At 37.1% G+C, this 14,357-nt stretch overlaps 1 protein-coding gene across 2 annotated transcripts; it reads left to right on the top strand.

Annotated features, from left to right (window-relative positions):
• Window positions 1-1,468: 1,468 nt before the first annotated feature.
• Snrnp27 (small nuclear ribonucleoprotein U4/U6.U5 subunit 27) lies at window positions 1,469-12,562 on the top strand. Of its 2 annotated transcripts, XR_007104684.1 has the most exons (7): window positions 1,469-1,577; window positions 2,586-2,706; window positions 3,805-3,917; window positions 4,376-4,455; window positions 10,912-10,976; window positions 12,161-12,323; window positions 12,411-12,562. XR_007104684.1 is itself a non-coding variant. In XM_047522848.1 (6 exons), the coding sequence occupies exons 1-6, from the start codon at window positions 1,544-1,546 to the stop codon at window positions 12,213-12,215; spliced, it is 468 nt and encodes a 155-aa protein (XP_047378804.1). In that variant the 5' UTR covers window positions 1,469-1,543; the 3' UTR covers window positions 12,216-12,562. The 2 variants fall into 2 exon arrangements, 1 of the variants encoding a protein (XP_047378804.1); XM_047522848.1 differs by having other exon boundaries at window positions 12,161-12,562.
• Window positions 12,563-14,357: the final 1,795 nt, after the last annotated feature.

Below are 14,357 nucleotides of genomic sequence, written 5' to 3' on the forward strand. Positions count from 1 at the left end.
ATCATTCATTATTTTTTCATCCTAGTGCCAAAATGATATAGTGTCGTACACACAGTAGGCATTAAAAACCATAATCTCCAGGTTCAGAGGAGGCAATGCATCCGGGACACGATTCTGTTTGTATATTAAATGTTTGTATATGAAACCTGATTTCCAACATAACTCCCAACCATTTTTGAAGTCAAGAAAAGAAACACAAAAGAAAGAAAGAAATGTTTCAGCCACTGAGGTTACCATATTTCTCTTCTCACAGCTATATGGAACAATCCCTTGGATTCCCATAATTTTCCTGTCTTCCCTGGGGGCAATGTCTTCAATCTCCCTCCCTCCCTCCCTCCCTCCCTCCTTCCTTCCTTCTTTTTATTGTAAACAAATGGGATACATGTTGTTTCTCTGTTTGTACATGGTGTAAAGGCATACCATTTGTGTAATCATAAATTTACATAGGGTAATGTTGTTTGATTCATTCTGTTATTTTTTCCCACCCCTCAATTCTTGAACCTCTCTCTTCCACACATTAGTGTAGTCTGCCAGGATAATCCCAAGAGTCTGAGAATCAAGCCTCAGGTATGGTGGAAATCCTATGTTACGGTGGGTTCTCTTGTAGAAAGTTGGATTGTGGGGCTGGGGTTGTGGCTCAGGGGCAGAGTGCTTGCCTAGAACCTGGGAGGCACTGGGTTTGATTCTCATCACCACAAAAAATAAAGGTCCATTGCCAACTTTAGTTGGATTGGGACAGGTATTAAAGAGGCCACATCAGAATGTATGAATCTAATGATAATTTTTTTTTTTTTTTAAGTGACATGTGGGCAGGATGTTTCCAACCCATTCTCGTCTCTTCTGTTCTAAAAGCCAGGTCATCAGACTTGGAAACTTTGGAGGGAGCTGGTTAGATTGGAAGTCGAGATTCCGGCAAACCTTTTCTAGTTACTGCAGCTCTGGAAAAGTACTTCGGGGAGTACAATGGCATATGGAGACTGCTTTTCCTTACCCGTAGTAATTTTGGGTTAAGTTCACAATACTGGCATCTGAGAAAATATAAAGCTGATAGTCGATGAACTTTGGTGTATTCACTCCTCATGAGGGAATTTTAGGTAAAAAATTTAAAAAATACAAACCGTGTGTACTAGGTTTAGAATTGGTTTGGTGTATTTTACGCATGTGGACAAGGACAGGAAAAAATGGGGGAAATGAAAGCTGTGTTACGACGGTAACAAGTAAATTATTCAAACACTTTTAAAAGAGCATCAAATAGCATATTTTAATGCCTGCCATGGACAAACAAGATGGGAAAGTCGCTGTGAAAGTTGGCTGGACAAGCGGAAACGATAACTCCATTCCTACCATAATCTCCAGGTTCAGAGGAGGCGATGGCATCCGGGGCACGATTCTGGCCAGCGCAGTGCTGCCTTCTGGAGGAGCCGGAACTCTCGGGACTCGTTTCGACATTTTTCCAGTCGGAGATCAAATCTCAGTTCCGTTCGTTCCCGGAAGTTATTGTACAGCCGTTTCCGGGGCGGTGTGAGGAGGAGTTGGACGCCGAATGGGTCGCAGCCGAAGCCGCTCTCCGCGGAGGGGTGAGTCTAGAATCAATTCCGAGGGCGTGGGCTTCTGTCGGAGGCGCATCACCCCGTGGCGTTTTTTAGAACCAGGGCAAAGGAGAAGCGGGCCCTTTTCTCCGGAGGAAAAAAGCGAGGGGTAGATGGGGGAACGAAGACCTAGGCCCTACACTCTTCCGCTCTGAACCTCGGGTTTGAAGACGGATTTTTATTTTCCCTCTAAATTAGGGTTTCATCGATTTGTCAGCCTTATAGTACAGTAAATTTTACTCTGCTTGTGGCCGATGGACTCAGGCCACAGTTCCTTCATTTAATTTCTAGGGAACTGCACAAAGCACCAACTTTTCTGAATCGAATTCCCGCAGTCTTTGGGGGTAATATTACCCACCGTGAAAAACTGATATGAGAATAAACGTTATTTTCTATAACATTCAGTATGTGATTTTGCTTGGCTCATATATGCTCGGTGAGTTTTATTATCCTGCTCAGTTTATAATTGGGAAATCGGTATTTAGAATTTCGAATCCAGGGAACTCACTGATTAATATCTTCTAGTCCCCAGACCTCTTAAGGAGGCCGTGCGATGTCAAGAAACTAACTGGACTTCCATTGGGAGATCTAACTTGGACCCTCGGTTCTGTCCCTGGTTAGTTTTTGTCACCTTCTCAACCAGTCAACAGTGTTCTTACAAGTTAACTGAGGCCTCAAGCTACCTGTAACTTTTGCGTTCTTGAAGTATGGCTAATCTGAACTGACAAGTGCAGGATGCCTAGAATAAACACCGGGTTTCCCACCCAAAAAAAGAATGTAAAATATCTTATCAAGTACCTTTCATATTGCTTACACATTGAAATGTTTTAATTTGAACATATTAGGTCAAAAAAAATCTTAAAATTAATACCACCTGTTTCTTTTTACCTTTTCGGTGTGATTACTAGCAGTGGCTCACATTATATTTCTGTTGGAGGGTGCACCTCTAGATATTTGATTCACTTTTTGCGTCTGCAATGTTTGTGTTTGTATTAGAACGTAGGCGGTCCCGGTCCACATCCCGGGAGAGAGAACGAAGGCGCCGAGAAAGGTCCAGGTCACGGGAGAGAGATCGGAGAAGGAGCCGTTCAAGATCCCCACACCGAAGGCGCTCCAGGTGAGTGTAGAGAATAAACCAGTAGCTTGACCACAAAGCTACAGAGAACAAAGAAACTGGTCACTGCTCTTAACTTTAGTTTTTTGTTTGTTTGTTTGTTTGTTTTTTGTCACTTACAAGGGGATTTGCAGTTTCATGAAATGGGGGAAACAATCCCATTTTATTCTAGAGCTAACATTCCCCTGGGCAATATAGGATTTATACTTTACTTAGAGTTGTCCTGAGGAGTAAGTGAGAAATAATAAATGAAAACCGCTTAATGTGGTGCTTGGCAAGAGTGAGAAGTAAGTGTTTATATTTCTGTTGAGTTTTTTTAATAAACTTGTTGATGATCACATTATTTTTGTGTATGTGATCAAGAATTAGAGGAAGAACTTAATTGGGTGCATGCCTGTAATCCAGCGAATGAGAGGCTGAGGCAGGAGGATCTCAAGTTTGTAGCCAGCCTCAGCAACTTAGTGAGACTGTTTCAAAATTTAAAATAAACAAGTAAATAAATAAAGGATTGGGTGTGTAGCTTAGTGGTAAAATATCCGAGGGTTCAATCCCCAGTGCCAAAAAAGAATGGGAGATGTTAGAAGAACCTTAGAAATGGACTTTGTTAATAGCATCAATTGCTTTTTAAGTGGGCTTTTTTTGTTTGTGTGTAATGGGTAGAAATTTTCAAGCTAGGTTTTTCTGCCTCAAAGTTTCCTAGTCCTTAGTTATACTGAGTGCAACTGATGACTAGTGGTAAAGTGTATTTTTTATTTTTATAACAATCAGAGCCTCTCCCTCACTCTTCTATAGTGAATGGACTCTGAGTTCTCTGGAACCTAGTGTCTCTTCAGTCTTTACTTTTCAGGAACTCATGTATTATCTTGCTGATCAACAGAGTTGCCATGTATATCTGTGTGTATTTTCTTTAATATTTTTAGTTGTAGATGGACACAATACCTTTGTTTTGTTTATTTATTGATTGACTGACTGACTGATTGATTTTAACGTGGTGCTGGGGATCAAACCCAGTGCCTCACAAGTGCTAGGCAAACGCTCTACCACTGAGCCACAGCCTCAGCCCCTATATCTGTTTCTAACATCTTTATTTATAAATATTAGATCTCCAAGACGACATAGATCCACATCTCCTTCCCCTTCTCGACTGAAAGAAAGAAGAGATGAGGAAAAGAAAGAAACAAAAGAAACAAAGAGCAAAGAACGTCAGATTACTGGTAACATTGCTAGATAAATAAAATTGTTCAGATAGCTTCAGTCATGGTGTTATAAAAGTATAATTTTTGAGCATTTAAATATTAAAGATTTTTTTTATGGTGTTCATTGCATATGGTTTTGAGATTTTGTTTTAATCATACCTTAGTGAGTTCTGTGGTGCTCCTGATGTAACCAGGGTAGGAGAGTTAAAAACATGAGAATATCCTATTTCGGAAGTGTCTTTAAATCTAGATAGACAGTGTCACATCTGATATTAAAGGTGGTCTTCCCTAAAGGCTCCAGCTTGTACCCTAAGTTACATTCTGTCCAAATTTAAGAGGAATTTTTCTCATTAGTCTTTCTCTTTTATGTGTTCTCTGCTGGTGAGGTGTAGAATGTCTGTGTCACCAGTTCTCCTTTATGTGTGTATAGGTACATATACATAATGATATAAGAGTTTTAAAAATTATTTTTGCAGAGGAAGACTTGGAGGGCAAAACAGAGGAAGAAATTGAAATGATGAAGCTAATGGGATTTGCCTCTTTTGACTCCACAAAAGTAAGTAAAACATGGAACAAATTAAACATTCTGACTTGAATTAAACATTCTGACTTGAATTAATCCATTGTGGTTGTGGTTTTCCGTATTCTTTTACTGTCACTTACAGTTTCTTCCGTTGGCACAAGTTTATTTGGTTATAAGATAGTACCTATCTGTTTGAAAGGCTTTGAGAACACGAAGGAGGAAACTTTAAACTGCCATTGCATTCAGAGAGTTTGCTAGAGATGTGGTTTGAGTTAGATCATAAAGGGCAAGTAAACATGATCAGACAGAGAAGAGGAGGAAGATAATTTAAAGTGAATGCTGGGGCTGGGGAGATAGCTCAGACGGTAGAGTACTTGCCTTGTAAGCACAAGGCCCTGGGTTCGATCCCCAGCACCCCAAAAAAAACAAAAACAAAAACAAAAAAAAAACAAAGTGAATGCTGTCTAGGTGTGAAGGAGCTGGGGTATTATGGGAGTTTCAAAATCTGTGACTGGTCAAAGGGGACTGATGGGCTAGTGACTATGACTGAGACTACAAATGGAAGTGGAAACCAAATTATGGAGGGCTTTTGATGACTCTAGTCATGCTAAGGAATTTAAAGTTGACTTACTAGGTGTTGAGAAGAGGAAGCAAAGATTTTAAAACACAGGAGTAACACGATTATATGTGTGTTTTAGAAAGATGACATTGGTTACAGCATGGAGGGATTAGCGAGAGGTAGAGAGAACTGCTGAGTCACGCAAGTGTAAGATGATGCAGGACTGAACTGAATCAAAAATCACTCAAAAGCCAGGGTAAGTGGGAATGGGTGTCAGTAGTCAGTGATGCCTTTGAGACATTGGGCTAGGGAGCCTGGGTAATACAGTTAACTCAGAACAGGACTACAGAAAGGGGAATTACTGGAAAATGGAACATTCAGCAGTCAAATGAAGATGACCTTGGGCTACATGTCTCATGACTCAGATGAGGGATGGAGATGGATTGGAGAGTGAGTTCTATCTAGCTTTCATCATCATACCTGAAGATAAGAAGAGGGAGGGAAGAGAGAGGGATTGTGAAGGGGAGGAGGGAGAAAGGAACTTTAGGGAGGGAGGGGGAAAGAATATATACAGATAGGAAGATGGAAGTAAGAAAAAGAATTAGGGGAGGTGGAGGGGAATTGAGGGAGGAAATGGAAGGAGAATAGTGGGAATGGAAAGAAGGAATATAACTTTTAAAATCTTTTTATTTCTCTTTTAAGATTTCCATGAAAACACTTTTTTTTTTTATTTGTTCTTTTTAGTTATACATACATAGAGTATAACTTATTCTACTTAGGATCCCATTCTTCTGGTTGTACGTGATGTGGAGTTACCCTTGTTGTGTATTCAAATACAGGGCCAGGAAAGTTACGTCCAATTAATTCTACTGTCTTTCCTATTCCTCTCCCTTCCCTTCATTCCCCATTGTCTAATCCAATGGATTTCTCTTCTTCCCTTCCCCACCCTCCCTTGTTTTGGAGCATGCGTATATCAAGAAGAACATTCAGCCTTTGGATTTTGCCTTGTTTCACTTAGCGTGATAGTCTCCAGTTCCATCCATTTACTGACAAATGCCTTAATTTCATCCTTTTTTATGATTGAGTAATGTTCCATTGTGTTATGTATGTCACATTTTCTTTATCCATTCATCCATTGAAAGACACCTAGGTTGTTTCCATGGCTTGGCTATTGCAAGTTGAGCTGCTGTAAACATTGATGAGGCTGTGTCACTGTAGTATGCTGTTTTTAAGTTCTTTGGGTATAAACAAGATTTGGGGTGACTGGGTCAAATGGTGGTTCCATTCCAAGTTTTCTAAGGAATCTCCATACTGCTTTCCTCAGTGGTTGCACCAATTTGCAGTCCCACCAACGTGTAAGATTACCTGTCTCACCACATCCTCACCAACATTTATTATTACTTGTATTCTTTATGTTTGCCATTCTGACTGGAGTGAGGTGGAATCTCTGTGTGGTTTTAATTTGCATTTCTCTAATTGCTAGAGATGTTGAACATGTTTTCTTTTTTTTTTTTTTTTTTTTTTTTTGCGGTGCAGGGGATCGAACCCAGGGCCTTGTGCTTGTGGGGCAAGCACTCTACCAACTGAGCCATGACGCCAGCCCATTTTCATGTATTTTTTGACCATTTGTATTTCTTCTGTGAAGTGTTTGTTTAGTTCCTTTGCCCATTTACTGATTGGTTTGTTTTTCTGGTGTTAGGTTTTATGAGTTGTTTGTATAACCTAGAAATTAATGCTCTATCTGAGGTACAGGTGGTAAAGATTTTCTCCCATTCCGTAGGATCTCTGTTCATGTTCTTAATTGTTTACTTTGTTGTGAAGAAGCTTTTCAGTTTGACACCATCCTGTTTATTGATTCTTGATTTTAATTCTTATACTTTAGGAATCTTATTGAAGAATTTGGTTCCTAAGCCAACATGATGGAGAGTTGGGCCTGCTTCTTCTTCTAATAAGCGCAGTGTCTCTGATCTAATGCCTAGGTCCTTGATCCACTTAGTTGAGTTTTGTTCAGGGTGGGAGATAGTGGTTCAATTTCATTTTATTATATATGGATTTCCAGTTTCCCCAGCACCATTTGTTGAAGAGGCTATCTTTTCTTCAATGCATATTAATGGCGCCTTTGGTCTAGGATGAGATAACTGTATTTATGTGGGGGTGTGTCTGTGTTTTCTGTTATGTTCCATTGGTCTTCATGTCTGTTTTGGTGCCATTAGCATGCTGTTTTTATTACTGTAGCACTGTAGTATCGTTTAAGGTCTGGTATTGTGATGCCTCCTACTTTGCTTTTCTTTCTAAGGATTGCTTTGGCTATTCTGGGTCTCTTAATTTTTCCAAATGAATTTCATGATTGCTTTTTCTATTTCTGTGAAGAACATCATTGGAATCTTAATAGGAGTTGCATTTTGCATTAAATCTGTATGGCACTTTGGTAGTATGGCTATTTTGATAATATTAATTCTGCCTATCCAAGAACATGGGTGATTTTTCCATTTTCTGAGGTTTTTTTCAGTTTCTTTCTTTTAGTGTTCTGTAGTTCCAAATATTTAATTTTTTTTTTTTGAGCTATTGTAAATGGGATAGTTTTCTTGATTTCTCTTTCAGCTGATTCATCATTAATGTATAGAAATGGATTTGATTTACTGGTGTTGATAAAATCTTTTTTCTAGGGGCTGGGAATGTGATAGAGGGCTTGCCTAGCATTCACAAGCTCCTAGATTTGATCCCCAGCACCACCAAAAAATCTTTTCTAAAATTTTAACTTAGTTTTACAAATGGAAATTGAGATTTGAGAAGAATTGTCATATTGTCTTGCTGGACTCGGTGGCACACACCTGTAATCCCAGCTTCTTAAGGAAACTGAGGCAGCAGGATTTCTAGGCCAGCTTCAGCAATTTCACAAGATTCTGTCTCAAAATAAAAAATAAAAGGGGCCAGGATTGTAACTCAGGAGCACCACTGGTTTCATTCCAGTTTAAAAAAAAAAAAAAATCCACCTTAGCTAATCCTGTATTTCTGTATTCCATTGAGTTGTTAATGAGATAGGATAAATCCAAATGGTGTAAGACTTTCTTTTTAACTAATGTGATAATAAATTTAAAATGTTTGAAAATAATAGTGTATAACTTAAGAGGAGTACTGACACATGACTGTTGAGGTGAAAAAAATAAGAATGCAGAGGTTATATGAACCCCATTTTGGAATTTTAATTTTGTTTAGGTATCTGTCAACATTTTTTCCTTGAATATATCAAATCCAAATCCTTCTTTGTTTTTTTCCAAAGAGTATTTTATAAGTGAAATGTTTTGTTAATATATGTTAGATGGGGCTGGGGTTGTGGTTCAGTAGTAGAGCACTTGCCTAACACAAGTGAGGCCCTAGGTTTGATCCTCAGCACCACATAAAAGTAAAATAAAGGTATTGTATCCACCTACAACTAAAAAATAAATTTAAAAAATTTAAAGATATATATATATATTTATTTATATATGTTAGATGGATAAAAATATCTCCAAAGTAAAGCAATTTTAGTTTTATTGTTTTTAGCAGAATGGCAGTTTTATTTGTTTGTTTGTACTTGGGATTGAACCCAGGGTCCATTTACCACTGAGCCACATCCCCAGCCCTTTAAATTTTTTATTTTGAGGCAGGGTCTCACTAAGTTGCCCAGACTGGCCTTGATCTTGGAATCCTCCTGCCTCAGCCTTCCAAGTTGCTGGGATTACAGGCAGGCATGTGCCACCATATCCAACAGGAGGGAGCTTTTTGAAATTATTTTCTTGTTTGTTTTGGGATATGACTGTTGCCTGATTATATTTGAAATTCCTGAGAGTCAGGTATAAAGGTAGAGCTGCCCTTCACTTTTAAATGTAATCAGTGCTAAAGATGTTTGTTTATAAAGGAAAAAGTAGGTGAGAATTCATAGATCCTTAAAAGTTTTGTGGAGTACTATGTAATCAAATAATGTACATTGGAGTTTTTGTTTTGTTTTATCCCAGTGCTGAAGGTGAAACCTAGAGCCTTATCACATACTAGGCAATTGTTCCACCACTGAGCTACAGCCCTAAACCTATGTCAGTTGTTTTCTCATGACCTCTATGAGGTTGTTAACGTAATTCATATGCTGTGGGCAGTTATCAAATATATCACTTATAAAGTCTCTTAGCTTATTCATGTTTCTCAGAAATATGTATCTTGTATTATTTCATCATTGATCTATTGGGGGACCTTTTCTTCCCTTTCCCTTTCCTTTCCTCTTATGTAGTACTCAGAATCTAACCCAAGGCCTCACCACGTGCTAGGCAAATTGTCTAGCTCCAAGACCTATTGTGGAATCTTGCTGTATGTCATGTAGTCATTTATTTTCCCTTGTACTTCAGCATTCTTCTAGAGAGTTCCAAAGTTTGGTTATATTTACCAATGGATTATTTTATATGCTAGTATGTAAATAATGAACATAGGGCTAATATATGACTCTACAGAAGGTTGAAAAAGTCAGTAAGCCTTTAGAAATTGAACTCAGCAAAAAGATAAGCATAATTTCCCTTTTTTTGGGCCAAGGCAAGTCTTTCCAAGTTATACCTACCTCCTACAATTTGTCCAGTTTACTCTTACTCTTAGAAATAGATGAAAAGAATAGAAAATTAAGTCTACATATATTTATTTTAGATCCACTTCAGATATGTTGCTCACCTGTGCATGCCATTAGACCAGTGGGTCAGAATCCTTTTTTTTCCCCCTTAATACAGATGTCTAGTGAGTATGCTGCACACACATGAGTAATAATGGATGAGGGTGGGAAATGGGAGTCACATGTATGTTTTGTGGCATTAGCTAGTCACATTCATTTAACAGTCATTTTCTAATCATTTGCCAGTGCAGTGCCCTAGTATGTAAGGATGTAGAGGTGACTCAGACATATATCCTCCATCAAGAAGCTTTCACTGTCACTGGAGCAATAGCGTATATAACATAGTAATCATAGGGTAGAAAATATAAAGTACTGTGAGAAAGCATGGACAACATTCTTCAGGAGTTAGAAAAGAAGGTACTGCTTGACAGCTGGATCATCTGAACTGAGGCTCGAATGATGGATAAGAAAGCACAGTTCATTAAAAATTGGTTGTGGGCAGGAAAGGCAATTCAGGCATGAGGAACGGTATGGGGGCAAGTAGGTATGGTGAATTAACTTGGCTGGATTAAAGGACCATGGAGGAGGCAGGCATGGTGATGCACGCCTGTAATCCTAATGGCTCGGGAGACTGAGGCAGGAGGATCAAGATTTCAAAGCCATACTCAGCAAAAGTGAGGTGCTAAGCCACTCAGACCCTGTCTCTAAATAAAATACACAATAGTTTGGGGATGTGGCTCAGTGGTCAAGTGCCCCTGAGTTCAATCCCTGGTACCCCCCTCCCCCAAAAAAAGGACCATAAAAGAATTAGTGACAAAGAGGGTTCATGGCACATATAGAAAGGCCAAGCTGTAATAAGCCAACTATTGTCTGTCGTTCTAAATTCTGATTCTTGATTTAAGATAAAATTGGTAAGGCAAGAAATAGAATTTAGACAAATGGAAGTGTTCAAGCTGCAATTTGAGTATATTTTAAGCTAAGGGTATAGGTTAAATTTCATGTGAATGTGAATTTTTGTGAAGATAATATCTATAAATTTTACCTGATTTCAAAGGAGTCTTTGACCAAAAAAGGTTAGGATCCTCTACCCTATTTCCCAGCATGCCTTAGACATAGTACGTGTACCATGAATGTTTGTTGATTTAAATATTGTATTAAATGCATATGTGAGCAGAATTGTTAAATGCTTGAAAGTTCTCGCTTCTTAAATGGATCTTGGTCATTTAAGTGTGTCAACATGATCCATCTCTTTGATCCATCTCTTTTTTCCTTCCTGTTTTATTTGTTTATTGTTTTTATCCAGGGGAAGAAGGTAGATGGCTCTGTCAATGCCTATGCCATAAATGTGTCTCAGAAGAGGAAGTACAGGTAGGCACAGCCCCCACTATTATGTTTGAATTAATGAAATCAATTTCATATTTGGAAAGAGCATTTGTATGGGATAATCATGTTTGTTTGGGAAATGTATCAGTTTTCTATACTGTCCCTTGATTTTTTTGCATGGGTTTTGTTTTGTACTGGGGAATTGAAATCTAGGGTCTTATGCATCTAGGCAAGTGCTCTACCACTGAGCTAAATCCCCAGACCCCTGTCTCTTGTCTTAAGGAAGTACTTTTCTTGCTTATATTCTGGCATGTTAAAATTGTTTCTCAATTTACATGTGAGCAGATAGCTATTCTAGAGAGGATATTTGGCTTAAATGTTTTAGAGCTATATGTAGTAAATTTCTCAAAGAAGCAAAACTTCAATTTAGTTGGCTTTGGTTTCACTATAAAACCGCTCCCTTTTGATCTGTTTTACCTATATTGATTACGTAAGGATTTCAATGTAAATATACTCATCTTTTAAATGTAGGCAAATTTTATTTGTCCCATAGATTTGAAACAAGTGAAGACATGTTTAAATATTGCCTTTCTTTCTACCTTTACCACTAATAAAGAGACTAGTGTTCCAATTAATTTAGACCATGAATAATGTGATGTGAGAGTGCTGTGATCGAAGGTACTAGAGTTGTTACAGATAGACTTTCATAAAATTACTGGCAGAGTATTATGGGGCAAACCATTGAAGCTTACAAATTGAATTTGCCTGATGGATACCTGTTTTTGGAGTTGTAAACTAGGTGTTCTTTGTTTACCTAAAATAACTGAGAATTTTCACTTGATTTTTTTTTTTTTTTTTTTAAGGTTTGTACAGTCTTTCCAAATAATTCTGAAAATACCTTCTATGTGGCACTTAAAGAAATCCAAATGCTTTGGGCTTATTTTAAAAGTGAAGTTATGGGTTACAGTTGTAATTGAGTGGTAGAGTGCTTGCCTGGCATGGTCGAGGCCTTGAGTTTGATCTGAAGCCACAAACATAAATAAAAGTAAAATAATCTCATATTAATATGCATTAAATAACCTTCAATAGCTTATACCCTACACTTTGCCATATTAAAGGTGGTTTTAGGTTTAATCTTTAAAACATGTTATTTTGATATTTTAGGTTTTTTGGTAAAATGTTCAGAATATTTTTAAAAAAACACAGTAAATTTTCTCTTCTCATCATAGGCAGTACATGAATCGAAAAGGTGGATTCAACAGACCTTTGGATTTTATTGCATGAGAATTGAAATTTGAAGAATGAGTTTTTTCCCCCCTCATCTTGGTCAGAGAGTGGATTTTGTATTTAATATGCTGCAAAACCAGGATTGCTGTTCTTCTTTCTTGTAAAGTAAGAAAATCTTATTTATGATGTGTGCAGTTTATTTACCTTTCCTCAAAAGAAGATAGGTTAAACAATACATTTTTTTTTTTTTAGGAAATATCATTTGGGGCAGTCATCATCCCATTTTGTTTGTCCTTATTCCTATGGAAGCTGTATATGTTTTCTTCTTGGATGCTTGTTAGGACTTTATAACAAACATGAAAGTTATTTGGATGTTTCTCCAATAAAGCAATATTTCCACTCAATTTTAGTTGATAAATATTTTTATTACTAGATAAAAGAGTCTGCCTAGATGTTTTCTTTTTTTCACATACAGATTTTGATACCTCGATTATTAAAAAATTGGGAAAATGAAAAGGAATAGCTTTAGATTTTTGTATCTTGCTTTTTTCCCCCAAAATACTATTTATTGTTTTTCCCCAATTATGATAGCAATACATGCTTACTATAAAAAAATACTCAGGAAGTCAAAAAGTAAAAAGCCAAGAATCACAATAAACTTCCAGGAATAATCAATGTTAACATTTTGGTGTATGTCTTTCCAGGCTCCTGTATTTCTCACTTCCACTCACAAGATCAGAATGTATATATAGTGCTCTTTTTCTAACCCCTTTTATCCCCACATACCTTGAACATTTTTTATGCTCTTAAATATTCTTTGGAAACAGTGTTTAGTAGCTACTTGGTTGTATCATAATTTATTAACTAATCCTTTATTGGTGAACATTAGTCTGTCTCCCATGGCTTACTTTTATAATTAAAACTATAACTACTGTCTGTCTTCATTACATGCATATTTTTGTATTTGATCCATTATTTTCTCAGGTTCAGTTCTCAGATGTGACATTATTGGATAAGAGATAAGTGTGTGGGGTGTCTGTGTGGATGCATGTTTTTTTTTTTTTTTTTTCTTTTAGAAAGTACTTTTTTAAACTTTATTTCATTTATTTATTTATTTTTATTTTTATGTGGTGCGGAGGATCAAACCCAGTGCCTCACACATGCTAGGCAAGCACTCTACCACTGAGCTACAACCTCAGCCCAGTATACATGTTTCAAGGTTTTTTCCTATATGTGACTAGAAGGTTTTTTTCATACCAGTAAAATAAGAGAATTTCCATTTCGTATACCTGTACAAATAGGTGTAATAATTTTTTTTGGAGTTTCCTATCCAATGAATAAAATAATGGTACTTGGTTTTATCTTTGGTAGCGAGGGAAGATGATTATTTTTTCAATGTAAGAGGTATGTGTATTTCTTTTGTAAAATGCTAATTCCAAATGTTGGTTCCATTGTCTTTTGGCAAGGTTTTTTTATCCCCCCATTTGAAGAAAGCTTTTTATTTATTATTTATTGTCTTTATCAAAGATGATAACCTTCACCCATTCTGTTTCATGTCTCATTGGTATTTGAATCTATGTGACTGGATTTTAATTATTATTTTATTTATTTATTTATTTTTGGTACTGAGGATTGAACTCAGCAGTGTTTAACCACTGAGCCACATCCCTGTCTTTTTTTATATATTTTATTTAGAGACAGGGTCTCATTGAGTTGCTAAGTTCATTACTGAGTTGCTGAGGCTGGCTTTGAACTCGTGATCTTCCTGCTTCAGCCTCCCAAACTGCTGGGATTACAGGTCTGTGCCATGCGTCAGGCTTAAATTTTATTCTTTATAGTAACTACAACAAATACATGGAACACATTTCAGATATTACAAAGAGTATTTAGTAGTGGGTTGATTGTGTATCCATTCAGAGATATTTACATAACACAAATACACTTACATACACATATATCTTTTTATTAAAATGGTTACAAACTATATATACTGTTCTGCACCTAGCTTTTGTTCACTTACTCTAGTATATCTCAAGACTATTTCTTTTGTGTATATATATATATATATTTAGATGTTTTATTTCATTCATTTATTTGTATGTGGTGCAGAGATTCAAACCCAGTGCCTCACACATGCTAGGCAAGCGCTCTACCACTGAGCCACAATCCCACCCCAAGATTATTTCTTATTGTTATATG

Source organism: Sciurus carolinensis, chromosome 13 (genome assembly GCF_902686445.1).
Source record: "Sciurus carolinensis chromosome 13, mSciCar1.2, whole genome shotgun sequence".
NCBI classification, from domain to species: Eukaryota; Metazoa; Chordata; class Mammalia; order Rodentia; family Sciuridae; genus Sciurus; species Sciurus carolinensis.